Source organism: Chlorocebus sabaeus, chromosome 21 (genome assembly GCF_047675955.1).
Source record: "Chlorocebus sabaeus isolate Y175 chromosome 21, mChlSab1.0.hap1, whole genome shotgun sequence".
Taxonomy (NCBI): Eukaryota; Metazoa; Chordata; class Mammalia; order Primates; family Cercopithecidae; genus Chlorocebus; species Chlorocebus sabaeus.
Genome location: NC_132924.1, coordinates 34018943 through 34037343, shown reverse-complemented (window position 1 = coordinate 34037343; position 18401 = coordinate 34018943). Strand labels below are relative to the sequence as shown.

The 18401-nt window shown below is 36.0% G+C and overlaps 1 protein-coding gene across 18 annotated transcripts in view; it reads left to right on the top strand.

Annotated features, from left to right (window-relative positions):
* Nucleotides 1-18401, top strand: part of TAX1BP1 (Tax1 binding protein 1) — an 89563-nt gene that overhangs the window by 54879 nt on the left and 16283 nt on the right. For 10 of the 18 annotated variants that reach the window (XM_073009023.1, XM_073009020.1, XM_073009019.1 and 7 more), the window contains exons 12-14: nt 522-625; nt 4349-4474; nt 7761-7832. In XM_073009023.1, coding sequence (XP_072865124.1) covers nt 522-625; nt 4349-4474; nt 7761-7832 — 302 coding nt within the window. The remainder of the gene's footprint in view (nt 1-521; nt 626-4348; nt 4475-7760; nt 7833-18401) is intronic. The other 8 variants (XM_073009024.1, XM_073009022.1, XM_073009021.1 and 5 more) reach the window with 1 other exon arrangement.

Below are 18401 nucleotides of genomic sequence, written 5' to 3'. Positions count from 1 at the left end.
TCACCCAGGATGGAGTCCAGTGGTGTGATCTCGGGTCACTCCAACCTCTGCCTCCCGGGTTCAAGCGATTCTTGCCTCAGCCTCCTGAGTAGCTGGGACTACAGGTGCATGCCACCATGCCTGGCTAATTTTTTGTGTTTTTAGTAGAGACACAGTTTCACCGTGTTAGCCAGGATGGTCTTGATCTCCTGCCTCAGCCTTAGCCCACCTTGGCCTCCCAAAGTGCTGGGATTACAGGCATGAGCCACCACGCCCGGCCAGTTGTTAGCAAATTTTTGAAAAATCAAAGAATAATCCTTTATTATTGAACGTGAACTTGGTTCTAGCCAAACACACATTTAAAAATTCTCAACTAGAGTTTATGTATCCTTTGTATATCTAGGATATAAATAGATATTTCTGTTCTTCAGTATTGCATTTATTATATTTCACAATATACAGACCTTTAAGTTATTCTGAACAGGAAGATAATATAAGGGGCAAAATACTTTTTAACAGTCTTATTTTCTGCCTTGCTACAGCAGAGACAGATTTTGACATAGTAACAAAGGGGCAAGTCTGTGAAATGACCAAAGAAATTGCTGACAAAACAGAAAAGTATAATAAATGTAAACAACTCTTGCAGGTAAGTTAACTACCTTGTAAATGAAAGAGGTTTATAAACCTTGATGATTTATAAATCTTGATGATTTAGCTTACCTTTATTGTTTTGATTGATTGGTATCTTTGAGTTTCTTTCCCATCCCCATATACTGTTACTTAGTTTCACTTTTGGGATGATATGGGCGTTTTGTGTACCTGTTCACATAGGCATGTGACCTTAAGTTATTATTTTCTTTTCACCTAATAAAATGTTCTTGTTTGGGTAATGGGCAAATAGTTAATTGAGGTTAGAAATTATTATCTATCATCGTATAAAGATTCATGAGAAATATTTGAACTTCATAAAAGGAAAGTGCTGTTTTTAAATTTACTATTATAGGCCAAGTGCGGTGGCTGATGTCTATGATCCCAGCACCTTGGGAGGTTGATGTGGGTGGATTCCTTGAGGCCGGGAGTTCAAAACCAGTCTGGCCAACATGGTGAAACCCTGTCTGTATTGAAAATACAAAAATTAGCTAGGTCGTGGTGGGGCATGCCTGTAGTCCCAGCTACAGTCTCCTGAGGCAGGAGAATCACTTGAATCCGGGAGGCGGAGGTTGCAGTGAGCTGAGATTGCACACTGCACTCCAGCCTAGGCAACAGAGCGAGCCTCTGTCAAAAAAAAAATAATAAAATAAATTACTATTATAATAGCAAAGATTTTTACATCTTAAAGTGACTAGACTTGCATAGTGGAAAAGGCAGTGTTAACCAAATGAGTTGTCTCTTACGGTGTTGTTTATTTTCATCATTATTATTACTATTATTATTATTTTTGAGACGGAGTCTCACTCTTTTGCCCAGGCTGGAGTGCAGTGGTGCGATCTCAGCTCACTACAAGCTCCGCCTCTCGGGTTCATGCCGTTCTCCTGTCTCAGTCCCCCAAGTGGCTGGGACTACAGGCGCCCACCACCTCGCCTGGCTAATTTTTTGTATTTTTAGTAGAGACAGGATTTCACTACGTTAGCCAGGATGGTCTTGATCTCCCGACCTCGTGATCTGCTCACCTCGGCCTCCCAAAGTGCTGGGATTACAGGTGTGAGCCACCGTGCCCAGCCTATTTTGATTATTTTAAACAGCATCTTTCAGACTTTTCTGGTTTGCAGCCTTCTTGGTGTAGTATTCACTACTGGAATATTTAAAGGAAAAGGGAAAATGCTTCTCATTTATATCAATTTGGCATGGAGAGGAAAAAGTGTGTATGTGATTTTTGTTTGTTTTATTAAATGTGCTTTTTTCTGTGTGTTTTTGTGTGCATTGGGGAGGGGAGGGGCCTTGTTTAGAGCTATAGAATAAAATTTACACATTAGCTTAATTTTACTGTAATTTAATTTACAGTAATTATTTAAAATATTTTCATGTTAGTTATAAATAGCAAAATCTTTTAACCAAAGTTAAAATGCACTTTTTTTTTTTTTTTGCTTGAGAGAATCTTGTAGAAGGGTTGATTAGAACAGTTTTGAGTTCAGGGCAGTTGTTTGTAAGACTGAACTACATTTTCATTAAAGATGAAACAATTCTGGATGAATATTTCAAGATTTTTCTATAGAAATAGTATTGAAAGGAAGGTAGAATAATGTTCAAGCAAAAACCTTTTTTTTTTTTTGACAACCATATTGAGGTATAATTGAAATCCAATGAATTACTACACATACCTAAAGTATACAGTTGAATCAGTTTTGACATACACAATTGTGAAACTATCACCACAGTGCCATCACTCTTCCAGTTTTTTGGGTACACGTTTGCAACACATCTCTTTCATTATCCTTACCTCTGGGAAATAACTGGCCTGCTTTCTGTCACTATCAATTAGCCTACATTTTAGACAATTTTATAAAATGGAGTCATGTAATATGTACTTTTTTCTACCCCCTTTCAGCATGATTATTAGAGATTTATTCATATTATTGCTTATATTTATTTCTTTTTATTGAATCATTTGTTTATCCATTCCCCACTTTGGGTATTTGGGGTTGTTTTTCGGCTGGTACAAATAAAGCTGCTTATGAACATTTGTTTACAAGTTGTTTGTGGACATATGGATTTTTTTGTTTCTTTTGGGTAAATATCTAGGAGTGAATTGCCTGGGTGATACAGCAGTTGAATGTTTAACTCTATAAGAAATTACTGGCTGGGTGCAGTGGCTCATGTCTGTAATCCCAGCACTTTGGGAGGCCGAGGTGGGAGGATCACTTGAGGTCAGGAGTTTGTGACCAGCCTGGCTAACATGGTGAAACCCCTTCTCTACTAAAAATACAAAAATTAGCTGGGCATGGTGGTGCACTCCTGTAATCCCACCTATACAGGAGGCTGGGGCAGGAGAATTGCTTGAACCTGGGAGGTGGAGGTTGCAGTGAGCCAAGACTGCGCCACTGCACTCCAGCCTGGGTGACAGAGTGAGACTCTGTCTCAAAAAAAAAGAAATTACCAAACTGTTTTGTAAAGTGTTTGTATCATTTTACATAGCCAGCCTAATGGGTGTATACTGACAGCTCATTGTGGTTTTAATGTGCGTTTCTGTAATGACTTGATGTTCAGCATCTTTTCTTATGCTTATTTGCTCTTTATCTCTTTTTGTGTGAGTGGTCAGATCTTTTTGGTGGTTTAAAGATTGGGTTGTTCACCTTGAGTTGTATTTTTTTTTTTTCTGGATATGTCTTTTGTCTGATATATGTAAGGTGAATATTTTCTCCAAGTCTGTAGCTTGCCTTTTCATTTCCTTAATGATGTTTTTAGAAAAGCAGAATTTTAATTTTGATAAAGTATAGTTTATCAGTTCATTTATGTTTTATGCTTTTTACCTTCTAAGGAATGGTTTGCCTAATCCAAGGAGATAAAGATTTTCTCCTGTGTTGTCTTCTAGAAGTTTTATAATCAGCTTTTCTATTTAGGTCTGTGAATCATTTTAATTTTTGTGTATGGTATGAGATATGGAATGTATGGTATGGATATTCAGCTGACCTAGCATTATTTGTTTAAAAGATTTTCCCCTCCATTAAGTTGCTCAAAGTATATTTTTAGGTGTTCACATTGAACAAAATGTTCCAAGTGGAACTGGCCTAATTACCTTTTTGTCATGATTTGTAGCTCCTCCTTTATGATAATCTGGGTTGTAGAGAAGATCAATGTATAAGAAGTCAACCTAAAAATTATCTTGGTCAGCAAATTCTGGAGTTTATCAATGTATGGAAACAACAGCATTATAAATATGACATTATTTCCTCCCTTTGCAAAAGTAATATATACTTATTGTGAAATGTTGTAGTGTTCCAGAAATGAAGAGTAGAGATGGCAAAAATTACCTCTATCATTCTGATCCCCTGAGATAAGAACTATTAATATTTTGGTTTATATTTTTGTATACAACACAAACATAGATATTATAACTGTGTAAAACAACTTATAAACAAAAATGGATATTATATCTTCTTTTTTAGCAACTTGCTATTTTCAATTAATGTATCTTAACATTTTTTCTTGTCAACTTGTACATCTGCCTTATTTAAAAATATATATACTATTTCATTGTGTGGATAGAAAATGATTTATCCAATTGTCTATTAATAGACATTTGATTGGTTCAGTTTTTATGCTGTTACAACAGTGTTATAATAAACATTCAGCCCATATCTAAGTATGTTGCTATAGATTTTCACTCTACATGGATTTAAAATCTTTTGGTAATTATACTAATTTCATTTAGGATGAGAAAGCAAAATGCAATAAATATGCTGATGAACTTGCAAAAATGGAGCTGAAATGGAAAGAACAAGTGAAAATTGCTGAAAATGTAAAATTTGAACTAGCTGAAGTACAGGACAATTATAAAGTAAGTTTGGTACTTATTGTATGTAAACTTAAGGCATAAACTTTTGAAAATTTGTTATGTATAATTTTATTCAATCTAATGTACATTTTAAATATGGATAATTGATAGCTTTTTCTACAAGTAAAAATGTACTATATATTTAGTTACATGAATACTGTTCATTAACTTTGAATTGAGAAAATGGATACCATTTGGGTTGCTATTGTGACTTTAATTCCGTGGATTCAGATGGCTATTAAAATTACATCTTTGCCGGGCGCGGTGGCTCAAGCCTGTAATCCCAGCACTTTGGGAGGCTGAGACGGGCGGATCACGAGGTCAGGAGATCGAGACCATCCTGGCTAACACGGTGAAACCCCGTCTCTACTAAAAAATACAAAAAAAAAAACTAGCCGGGCGAGGTGGCGGGCGCCTGTAGTCCCAGCTACTCGGGAGGCTGAGGCAGGAGAATGGTGTGAACCCGGGAGGCAGAGCTTGCAGTGAGCTGAGATCTGGCCACTGCACCCCAGCCTGGGCGACAGAGCGAGACTCTGTCTCAAAAATAAATAAATAAATAAAAATAAATAAAATAAAATAAAATTACATCTTTTAATTGTGTTTATTTTTAAAGGTGAAAAGTGATCATTATCCTCCTGTCCTCTTGTTCATTTTGAAACAAACATGAATGCTTATGTAAAATTATTAGGATTGCTTGAGTCCAGGAGTTTGAGATCAGCCTGGGCAACATAGGGAGATGCCCACCCCCCCACCAGTCTCTAAAAAATAAAAATAAATAAATAAAAAGAATTATTTTAGGGCCTTCACTTTTTTTGTAGTACAATAATATGTCATCAGTAATTTTAAAAATTTGAGTTTTACCATTTGTCACCAAAGTATGTGATTGTGATCCTAAATGAAATACAGTAAAAGCAAGTGATGTAATCTTAACTAATGAAAATTATTTTTGCCAATATAATGTTAGGCAACAGACAAGCCCAAATAATAAATGGTAACTGTAAGAATGTTAGAGAAGGTCAGGTGCCGTGGCTCACGCCAGTAATCCCAGCACTTTGGGAGGCCGAGGTGGGCAAATCACGAGGTCAGGAGTTTGAGACCAGCCTGGCCAATGTAGTGAAACCCTGTCTCTACTAAAAATACAAAAAATTAGCCAGGCGTGGTGGTGGGCACCTGTAATCCCAGCTACTTGGGAAGCTGAGGCAGGAGAATCACTTGAACCCTAGAGGCAGAGGTTGCAGTGAGCCAAGATCATGCCATTACACTCCAGCCCGGGTGGCAGTGCAAGACTCCTCAAAATAAATAAATAAATAAATAAATAAATAAATAGAATGTTAGACAAAAAAAAAATAGGCTGTCTAGCTACTTAATAAGTAGAAATATATATTTCTTCTAAGGAATAAAGAATAATATATTTTAAGAAATGTATGTAGATATAATTTACATTTTTTTTTTTGACTGAAGACCAGGAATTCTAAATGGTTCAAATATCATAGCTGATTCTACCTGTGATCTAATTTTAAAATTAGAATTACTTTAGTTTTCCCCTGTAGGGGCTGGAGATATAGGACATTACAGACTAAGATACATTAGCTTATTATTTCGTGACCCTTGTGGATATTCTTTTCAATAACTGGCAACTTCCTTAACTATTAAGTGTGAATCATGAATTCATATGAAAAGAATTTTTTGCATATTGACTAGGAAAATGATTTAGTAAATGTTTACTGAAGCCTATTTTACATAAAGTACTATGTTAGATATTATGTGGGCAATCACATAAGGCACAGTGGTATGCTTAAGGAGTTTATAATCTAGTAGATTGCTAGAAGTGTAATGGTAGTGTGCACAAAATTTTCACACCACCCTAGGTAATCATCTGTAAACCATGGGAAGCTGAACAGATAATTTTATTTCATTAATGTTAAAAGTAAGCATTGAGATCAAACAGCATATCTAAAATTATGTAGCTGGTAAATGTGTTTGGCTTTTTATTTAGTTCATTTTGCCCTATTTTGTACTATTTTGACATGGACGAACACTGACCAGACAAGGCAAAATGTGATAAAGCTCCACATGAATAATAAGTTTAATTGCCTTAGAGTTGTTTCCAATCAAACATTTGGGGGGAAGACATTATGGAATAACTACACCTTTGAAAGAACAAACTGGAGGGGAGGAGAAGCAGAGCGAGGGAAAGGAAGCAGCAGCATTCTATGTAGATGGAAGAGCATTAAGACATATTTGGAGTTGAGAAATGGAGCACGTAGTCTGCGAACTGTGAGCAGTCTTGATCATTAGGACTTGTGTCTGTAATAGAGTAGCTTGGGCTTGAATGATAGCTTGAAGCCAGGTTTTAGGCTTAAAATAGAATTTCGGTGCTAGTTCTATTAAGAATTTTCTAGGAGAAAAGAGACCCAATCATAGTCTTTTTGAAAATAATTTGGCAGTATTGAAGAGGATTCAGAGGTGGGAAGGGTTTGAAGGTGAGGAAATCAGGTAGAAATATTCTTAAAATGAATTGATAAAGACCACCTCCTTTTGGGTACCTTCCCTGATCACCTGCCATTGAATGGATTATATATCTACTAGAGAAAGCTGTGAAAGACATGTTTAGGGAAGAACCATTGAAGAATGATTTTATTTGTATTTGTATCCATTAATGCTTAAACTGTAATAGGTGATCAGTGGGTGATTGCTGAATGAATGAATGATTTAGAGACAAAGTGTTGGAGAGTGGAGAAACAGGAAAAGGGAAAAGTATTACAATATAGTTTCTCAGCTTTAGTCACAGTGTAGTCTGAGATTGAGTTCTGTTAACAGAAGTATGAAAGTAGGCTTGGGACATTAACTATCAATTTAAAAGACAGATTTGGAACTTGGGAAAGAGAAGGTGGTACATTGGTTAATATTTGTGATTTATTCCCGGGGGGGTGATATTTGAAGGTATGGAAGAAAGTGAGTTTTGAGAGAGAATATTGAGAGAAGAGGCCAAAGAAGAAACTTTGGAGAATACTCATATTTGTATTGGGAAGAATAAAACACACAAAAAAGGGCATGGGATGATGAAAATATTCATGCAATTTCACATAAACCAAAGGAATAGTTTTAAGAACAAGGCAAGTTGGTCAATAAATGACAAATAATTCAGAGAAGTCAAAGAATTAGCTGAGGAAAATACATGGATTTAGTAATAGGAATTATTTTCATAAAGCAGTGTAAACCAGATATCAAAGTTACAAGGAGGGAGAGGTAATGAAAAAAAAATAATGAAATTTCTTTCTTTATTCAGCTTCAATTGGCAGAGAAAGACAAAGAAATAAGTGGTCTGACTTCACATTTGGAAAACCTCTCCAGGGAGAAGGTATTGAGCAATGTAGTTAAAAAAATTTGTATCATATGAAACTGATTAATAATAGAACTTTATGAAGAGACACATTTTAAAGTTCATGTGACAGTACAATGTTCAAATTTAGGAAAACAGTGAAATTTCTAAAAATTACATGAAATGTTTATCTGGTTTTCTTTTATAATAGGAAACATTTTTGAAGTTGTTTAATGACTTACAGCAAAAGCTCACAGTCAGATAGAGCAATACATTGGTAATGTAAAAGACACTATAGTACAGCATTTCTGAGTGTGGTCTGTGGTCCTTTTGGTGGTCCCCAGTCCCCTTTCAGGGGCCTGCAAAGACATGGTTTTCATAATAATACTACCGCATTATTTGATTTTCTCCCTGCTGTTATATTTGCACTGTGTGAAAGCAGTGTGGAAAACTGCTTGTGTATTATTATGAATTAAGGCAGTGGCACCAAACTGCTTTAGTAGTTATTGTATTCATCACCACCGTGTGCTCACAATAGAGAAAAAAAAGCCAGTTGTACTGAAGATGTTAAAACAGTAAAATGTGTTAATTTTATTGATGCTCGACCCTTGGGTACATGTCTTTTTAGTATTCTGTGTGATTAAATGGAAAGTACCCCTAAAGTTCTTTTGTCGCCTAATGAAGTATGATAGTTAATAAAGGTTAAGTGCTTGTGTGGTTGAGTTGTGAGTTGAACTAGTCTCTTTTTTCATGGAAACTATTTTTACTTTAAAGAACAATTTCTATATTCAGACTTGGGTATTTGGCAGATATTTTCTCAAAGTGAAATGCAATGAGCCTGTTATTTTAAGGAAAAACAATTGATAATATTTTTCACCATTGATAATATTTACGCTTTTAAGCAAAAACTAGAATTTTGAAAAAATTGTTATCTTCCACTGTGAGCTTGATGCTTTCCAGTGTTTATAAACTTTTCTAATGAGATGGGTGTAATATTTAGACTGTATTTTTTTTTGTTGTATAGCAAAATTTGCCAGCATTTGGAAGATCCACATAACTCAGTGAACCAGTAGTTTTCCAAATGACCAGCGATGTTGCAAAATCATGTATCATAAAAGAACCATTCTAAGTGCAAGTTAGACCTCAAGGTTGTATGGGGTTACTGTAATAGTTGTGAAATTCTGATTTTTCAACTATTACTACATTTTCCACATTTTTTCTTTGGCATTCTACTATAAGAAAGAACCTTCCTTTGTCCTTGTTTATGTATGTCTGTGTGGTATTGTTCCAGTAACAATTTTCTGGCACCAAAACTGGTATTCTACAATTCAGTTCAATTCTGATACTAGCTACCATGAGTTAGCGTAGACCCCACAGGTTAAGGGCTCAGTCCCACAGGACTGCTGCCACTTTAGAGGCCAATTACAAGTGAAGTCCTCAGGCTACTGATAGCAATCATTTTCTTACACTTATTCACACATAAGTACTTAATAGCAAAAATTATTATGTACCATTAATAACAGTGAAAAAATAATGTGGCACACGTGGAATTTTCTACTTGTGGCATCATGTCAATGCTCAAAAAGTTTCAGTTTGGAACACTTCAGATTTTGGATTTTTTTATGAGGGAATGCTCAACCTGTGTATGCTTTTTCTCAACACTACTATATTCTGAAAATCATTTCGTGTATGAAGTTCATACAAATCCTCCATCTTTTTTTTAAACAGGTGTGTAGTACTCCATTGTACATACCATAATTTATTCAACCAACCTCGTATATTTGGCCATTTAGGTAGTTTCTAATATTTTACAAATAATACTACAATGAAAGATTCTATGCAGATACGGTTTTCTGATGTTGGGGTAGTACCTTCAAGGTAAATTGCTGGAAGTGTGATTGCTGGTTTGAAGGGTAAATGCATGTGTAGTTTTGTTAGAGATTGCCAGATCCCCTTTCATAGAGTTCGTATTATTTTTTGTTTCCACCAGCAATGTATGAGAAGTGGACCTGTTTCCCATATAAATTGTAATCAGGTTTTCTAATTTTTGCATATGGGATAGATTAGGAATAGTATCTTAGTGTAGTTTTAATTTGCATCTCTGTTATGAGTGAGGCTAAACATCTTATCTTTTTTGTGAGTTTTTTGGCTCATTATTCTCTGATTTTTGGTTTGTTTTACTTACCTTGTTATATATATGTTTTTTTCCCCTGTTAAGAGATATTAGCCCTTTATCTGTGATATATACGTAATAAGGATTTCCTCTCAGTTTATTTGACTTTTGACAGTGCTCACTATGCTTACTTTTACCATGTAAATGTTCTTTATTTTTGTGTAAAGTGTGGTACTGCCTTGACCAGCAGTGTCAGCACCATCTGGAAACTTGTTAGAAATCCGTATTCTTTGCTGGGTGCTGTGGCTTACGCTTGTAATATCAGCACTTTGGGAGGCTGAGGCTTGTGGATCACCCGAGGTTGGGAACTCGAGACCAGCCTGGCCAACATGGTGAAACCCCGTCTCTATTAAAAATGCAAAAATTAGCCAGGCATGGTGGCTCACGCCTGTAATCCCAGCTACTTGGGAGGCTGAGGCAAGAGAATTGCTTGAATCTGGAGGCAGAGGCTGCAGTGAGCTGAGATCGTGCCACTGCACTCCAGCCTGGGCAACAGAGTGAGACTCTGTGTCAACAACAACAACAAAATGCATATTCTTGGGTCCTGTTCCGGCCCTGCTGAATCAGCAGCTCTGGAGATGATGCCCCAAAATATGTGTTTGACAAAATCCCTCCAAGTGTTTCTGATTTATGCTCAACTTTGAAAACCACTGATGTGTTGCATTTGAATTTTTATTTTCCACAGAAAGCATTCCCTACACCCAGGTTATAGAGGAGTTCACTTGTGTTTTATTCTAATACTGATATAGTTTCAGTTTTTTTTTTTTTTTTTGAGATGAAGTCTTGCTCTGTTGCCCAGGCAACAGTGCAGTGGTGTGAGCTCGGCTCACTACAACCTCTGCCTCTCGGGGTTCAAGCGATTCTCCTGTGTCAGCCTCCTGAGTAGCTGGGATTACAGGCTCCCGCCACCACACCTGTCTGATTTTTGTATTTTAATAGAAACGGGGTTTTGCCATGTTGGCCAGGCTGGTCTCAAACTCCTGATCTCAGGTGATCCACCTGCCTCAGCCTCCCCAAGTGCTGGGATTACAGGTGTGAGCCACTATGCCCAGCCAGTTTCAGTGTTTTTTTTTTTTTTTACATTAAAATTTCTTATCCATTTAGAATTTATTCTTAGATATCACAGAAGGAATGAATCTAAGTTTATCTCCTTCTAAATTGCTGTCTAGTTATCTCAATCCATTTATCAAAATGCCGGTTTCGTGTCAGTGATTTGAGATACTAAATTTACTGTATAATAGATTTCCATGTGCAGTTGGGTCTCTTTCTGTACTTTGAGTACTGTTCCATTGATCTGTCTGCTCATATGGTAGTACCATGATGTTTTAATTGTAAGAACTTTGTAGTCTATTTTAATATTTGGTTGGGTTAGTCCTTTCTCATAACTCTTTGTTTTCAGTGTTTTCTAGCTTTTTTCTCTTGAAGGGTTAGTTTTCCATATCAATTTTAATACCAACTTTTCTAGCTCTAGAAATGATTGTTGGTATTTTTATTGATATTGCATTAAGTATATACATTAACTTAGGGATAACTAACATCTTGGTGATATTTCTACTTTTTAATAAAGAATAGGCAATATGGGATGTGTTGTTCAAATCTATTTTGTGTCTTTCAGGAATTTTAAATAATTTTCTTCCTATGGGTTTGGAAGAATTCTTCTTAAAGTTTATTCCTAAGTATTTTTGTTTTTCCTTTTGAAAATGGGATTTTCTCTTTCATTGTATGTTGTTGTAACTGGTTATTGTTTTTGAATGTGGGGCTCTTGAACTTTTTGTAGCTTTTAATTTTTATGTAATTTCAAACTCAAGTTGAAAAAATAGTATAGTGAACTCTCATATGTATTCTTTCCCCACCATTTGACAGTAACTGGAGGTGAAGACATAAGAGTCCCTGCATATTGTATCCTCAGTACAAGGATGTTCTTTCAGCCATGTTACAGTTAACAGATTTAGGAAGTTTAACACTGACACAGTATTATCATCTAACCTACAATACATATTAAAATCGTATCCTTAATACTTTGTTTATTGTTTATAGTCTTTTCTTCCCTGATCTAGGATCTAATCCATGATCATACATTGCATTTAGTTGTCATATGTTTAGTTTTCCTTTATCTGGAACAACTTCATAGCCTTTCTTAACCTTGACATTTTTGAAAAATATGGGCCAGTTATTTAATATAATACTGATTTTGGTTTAATATTTCATCATGATGAAACTTAGGTTATGAGTTTTGCCAGGAATGCTACAGAATTTAAATATCCTTCTCAATACTGGTAATCTTTCATTATTTGGTTAAGGTATTGTCCACCAGGTTTTACTGATGTAAAATTAATATTTGCCCTTTGTAATTAATAAGTAATTTGTAGGGAGATACTTTGAGACCATGTAAATAAATATTTTATTCCTTATCAAACTTTCACCTGGTATTTTAATATCTATTAATGATCTTCTAACTCCATCATTCCTTCTATATTGATTAGAGTTTTTCTGTAAGAAAGAGCTATCTTTTCTTTCCCCCTAATTTGTTTATTTATTCATTGGTTTTTATCATTGTAGACTCATGGATTCCTGTTTTATTCAGTGGGTTACTGTCTATTTTTATAATCATTTTGATACTCAGCTTGTATCAGATTTAACTAATAAGAGCCCCTGCAAACTAGCTCTTGTGGCTTTTTATTATGTCTTTCATTATTCTTTGAGCACTTATTACTTTCTGGTGCAGAAAGATGTTCTAGGCTCATCTTGTTATTTTCCTGCCCCAGCCTGGAATCAGTCTTTTGTCCAAGGAGCCCTGTTCCATTTGCTGGTGAATGTAGTTTAGAAACCAAGATCTGGGCTGTAGGTGTGCCCTCATTGATTCATAGTCCTTAGCAGACAGCTAGAAAATACATTTCTCCCCCTCTCTTTATATTAAAAAATAGCAACACACACACACACAAAACCCATGAGTAAATACTTATATCTCCAATTGTAGTCTAAAACTACAGCATAAATTCTAGTCTTCTCTCTTTCCATAATATAACTTCCTTTTCTAATTAGACTAGGAACCTGGTCTCAGTTTCCTTGATATATTTACTCAAGTGTTGAATACACAGAAAATAATTTCAGAATTGCTAACCCATAACACTGTGAAAAGCACATCTAACTAGAGTTCAACATTTGTTTCATTTTTTGGCGGGTGGGGTGGAGAGTGTAAAATTTACATATTTAGTTGTCCCATGGTGTACTCTCCATGCTCCTTTATTCTCAGAGCATCCCCATAATGGCAGAGAAGAGGAATATATTATTTCTCCTGTTTACCAGTTGGGAATATCAGAAACATCCTTAACTTGTCAAATAATTTGTAAAACTGGGGTCACTGTGAGCCATTGTGGGTACCAAAGAAAAAAAGTATTTAGGCACCCTGGCAAAGGCAACCAGCTAAACAGACTTGTTCCTGGGAGCTGGAATAGTAAGAGATGACTACTTCCGACAAAATCTGTTTCTTAAACTGTGGTGGCTTTCTATTTTAGGAAAATTATGAGTCAGCAGTTAATATTGTTTTGCTCAGTTAAGATAGCTACCCTCATGTTTTCCATGCCTTTGTCAGTAGGAGAGAAGATCCCCCAGGGATTCTTGACCATTTTTGTCTCTAGTACCCTTTGATATTTTGACGAAGTCTGTTTTCAGAAAATGATTTAGAATGAGTACAGCAAAATGTGTAGAATCACAAAGGAAACGCATTGTTGTGGTTATCAAAATATTAAGACAAATTTGTGATATATGTGGTAGTAGAGTATGTGCGTATTCTTTTAAATGTTAAATAAGATTTAATAGCCTATCTAATAATGACTATAATTTTGAAGCAGTGATGAATAGAAAGGCTATTTTGAGATGGCTACAACAAATGTAGTTCGAAACAAATGGAAGATTTAGCAGCATGTCTGATAATGACCATAATTTTGAAGTGGTGATGAATATCAAGGCTATTTTGAGATGGCTACAACAAATGTAATATGAAACAAATCTATTTGATTTCTGTAGGTGGCCAAATTGCAGGCACTACAACCATTATTGTGTTCTTTGGCCTACATTCCTAATGGAAGAAAATCCTAAATTTTAGTTAGAAGTTAGTGAGTAGATACAATGTTTTTGCCCATGTAAGTTCATGGACCTCCTGAAATCTAAACATGGACCCTTTGAGGGGCTTTGTGAATGCAAGTTTAAGAGCCTTTTCTAAGTCCAGGTATTATGTTTTGGAGGGGAGAGTTCAGTCTTCTGATTTGCGAAAGAACCTAACCTTAACTATCTTGTCCATGTTCATGCATTCTCTCTCCCCCATGAGGAATCAAAGCTACTTGTCACCAATCCTGTTCTTACCCTGAATCCTATTTGCAAGGGATTTATTGTATCTTTGATGGTAGAGTAGGCATATTAGATTAAACTCCCTATTAGGTTGGAACTCTCTATAAAGTTGCTTGACTGTACCAATGCAGCATAAATCTTTTGATGAAACCCTTGACTGTATTTCAGTAGTATGTTATTTGCTCACGGAAGAATTTAAACTCTACTTCTTTTTGCGTAAACTTTTGATAGTAGAGTATGTGCTTATTCTTTTAAAAGCTAAGTAAGATTTAATAGCATGTCTAATAATGACTATAATTTTGAAGTGGTGATGAATAGAAAGGCTATTTTGAGATGGCTACAACAAATGTAATTCAAAACAAATGGAAGATTTGGAAGTATTTTATTATCTCTAACTTCTTTTGTGCCTTTGTGGGTTTTTTTTTTTTTTTTTTTTTTTTTTTTTGAGACGGAGAATCTTGCTCTGTCACCCAGACTGGAGTGCAGTGGAACGATCTTGGCTCACTGCAACCTCTGCCTCCTGGGTTCAAGCGATTCTCCTGCCTCAACCTCCTGGGTAGCTGGGACTACAGGTGTGTGCCATCATGCTGGGCTAATTTTTTGTATTTTTAGTAGAGACAGGGTTTCACCGTGTTAGCCAGTATGGTCTTGCTCTCCTGACCTCATGATCTGCCCACGTCGGCCTCCCAGAGTGCTGGGATTACAGGCATGAGCCCCTGCACTCGGCCCTTTTTTTTTTTTTCCTTCTTTCTTTTGAATTGTGTTTGAAATGTTTCTTGGATTTAACCTTTCTTTTTTTTCTGTAGTCACATGCCAGTCTTGAATGACTACAGTAGCATCTCTGGGGTTTTTAGTCATGGCAAGAGATGAAGGATATCTTTTGAATGCCTGTCTTGTTCTAAATGTATCACCTATTTCTCAATAGCCCTGTAAGGCTTAGAAAAGATAAATTCTTTAGGGTTATTAGTGCTGATCTGATGATCAAATCTAAGTCAGCCTGATTCCAGTCTACCATGCTGTGCTGCCTTCCTACTAATTTGCTTCTTGTTTGCATATGCCCATTATTGTTTTGCTAGATTAACCTTACCAAGGACCACTTTTACCTGTTGTTATTGTTCAAAAACCTGAAGGCCCATTGTAGTAAATTGTATGACAGGTTTGAGACATCTGACCTCCAACTTGTCTTTTCAGCTATATCTCCTACCTGAGACAGGGTCTTGCCTTGCTCTGTTGCTCTCCAACTCCTGTGCTCAGGTGATCTTCCCTCCCAAAGTGCTGGGAATATGAGCGTGAGCCACCATTCCTGGCTCCTGCTACTCTTAATATGTATCCTTTGCTCTAGTCATATTATTCATTTACCAAGCCTGAAATATGTTATTCTTTCTCATATCTTCTGTATCCTTTTATTTACTTTATGTCTATAATGCTTTTCATCTGCTTGGTGAAAATTCCTGAGGATCCATCTCAAATGGCTCTTCTCTGTAGTCTCTTCCTAGTATACAGTGTTTCCATTTTGATACATTGCATTTTACCTTCATCTCTATACTAGTCCACTTATCACAATTAGTTGTTAATTATTTATCTAGAGTTGTACCTTTTATTAGACTGAATTCCTTGCAGGCAAAATCCATTTCCAGTTAATCTTCGTATCTCTAGTTCCTAGTACGCTACCTGTTACGTAATTGATGGTGTGCTAGGTATCTTGAATGAGTATTTTCTTTTTTTGCTTAAAATTTCACAAGTCTTATTTTTACAATAAAATAATGAATGGTTGAAAGGCAGGAATGCCATCTTAACCTCACAGTTTTACACAGTACCTGGCAGAGTTGATACATGGACATGTATTTATGAATGGACTTGCTTAGAAAGAACATTTAATTCCTCCATCTCTTACCAAACCTAAGTTGACTTGCATTTTTTCTTAATGTTTGCCAGTTTTGCTCTTGATGATGACTTTCATTTTAAGGTTACTTAGTCCATTTTTTGGATCATTTATATAGGTAAAAATGTGTTAACGTAGAGTCTCATCTCTACCCCCAAGAAATGAAAAGCAGCAAAACCAGCTAAACTTTCCAGACTAAATTTTTCATTCTTATATCCTTTGTTAATAAGGCCTCTGGTTGACTTTTTTTTTTTTTTAACAGCTCTGTTAAGGTGCAGTTTACATGTAATATAATCTGTTCATTTAAATGCAGTTTGATGACTTTTGGCAAATGCATGTAGTTCTGTAACTACCATTTCACCCAAGCAGTGTAACATTTCAATTACTGCACAAAGTACCCTCTTGCTCATTTGCAGTCATCCCCTCCTGCTACCCCCCATCCTAGAAAACCTCTGGTCTGCTTTCTGTCGCTGTTGTTTTATGGCTTCTAGCATTTCATGTAATTGCAATAATGCAAAATTTATCCATTCATTAGTTGATAGACATTAATCCTCTTACCAACTGATGGACATTTAAATTATTTCTGATATTTTGCTATTACAAGTAATACTGCTATGAACATTCTTACACAAGTCTTTTTGTGGACATATGTTTTCGTTTTTCTTGGGTAGATACCTAGGAGTGGAATTTCGGGCTTATATGGTAAGTGTATGTTTTTAATGAAACAGCCGAATTGTTTTCCAAAGTGGCTGTACCATTTTGTATTCCCACTGGCAGTGTATGAGCATTCCAGCTGCTCCATATCCTCACCAGCACTTGGTATTTTTGTCAGTCTTTAATTTTAGTCATCCTACTGGGTGTATATCTCGTTGTAGATTTTAGTTTTAATTTCCCTGATGACTAGTGATGCTGAGCAGTACATATTCCTTTGTGAAGTTTCTGTTCAAACCTATTTTTTTTTATTGCGCTGTCTGTCATCTTTGGTTGCGACAGTTCTTTATATATCCCAGATATAATTCCTTTGTCAGATATTTTGATGTTGTTTTCTTCCAGTCTGTGGTTTGTTTTTTCTTTTTTTTACAACATTATCTTTTGAAGAGCAAAAGCCTTGAATTTTGAGGTAGTCCAGTTTATCAGTATTTGTCTTAATGATTCATGCTGTTCGTCCTATCTTAAATTTTTGCCTAAATCAAGGTTATGAAGATATTCTATTTTTTTCTTCCAAAAGGTTTGTAGTTTCAGCTCTCTTACTTTAGATTTATGATCTATTTATTTTTTGTATGGTATGATATGTAGTCAAAGTTTGTTTATAAATACCCAGTTTTTAAACATCATGTTGAAAAGACCATCCTTTTCCTCCATAGAATTTCCTCTACATCTTGAGGTATTTTAAATGTTGAAAATACTCTATAAGTATGGGTCTACTTTCAGAATCTATCTTCTATTTTATTGATTTTTACCAAGGGTCAGAAAACTAAGGCCTGTGTGCTAAATCTGGCTTTATATAAATAAAACTTTATTAGCACATGGCCATGCCCATTCATGCAGGTATCATCTATGACTGCAACTGCAGAGACAGATTTCAGTAGTTCCAACAGAGACTGTGTGGCCTACAAAGGTGAAAATATTACTGTTTGGCCCTTTGCAGAAAAAGATTGCCAACTCCTTATCTATTTTCTTATGCCAATACTCTACTGTCTTGTTTACTGTAGCTTTATAATACATCTTGAAATCAGGTTGCATAAGTCCCCCAACTTTGTTCTCTCTTTTTTTTTTTTTCCCTTAAAGATGGCGTCTCACCCTGTCTTCCAGGCTGAAGTGAGTGGCTTGATCATGGTTCACTGCAGCCTCGACCTCTTGGGCTCAAGTGATCCTCCTGCCTCAGCCTCTGAAATAGCTGGACTACAGGCATGTGTCACTGTACCTGGCTAATTTTTTTCTTGTTTTCTTTTTTTTTTTTTTTTTCCTGAGACAGGGTCTTACTCTGTCACCCAGGCTGTAGTGCAGTGGTGCCATCATGGCTCACTGCAGCCTTGACCTCCCAGACTCAGGTGATCCTCCCACCTCAGGTTTCTGAGTAGCTCGGACTATAGGCACATGCCATCACACCAAGCTAATTTTTGTATTTCATGTAGAGTAAGGGTTTTGCCATGTTGCTCAGGCTGGGCTCAAGTGATCCATCCACAGCCACCCAAGTGCTGGGATT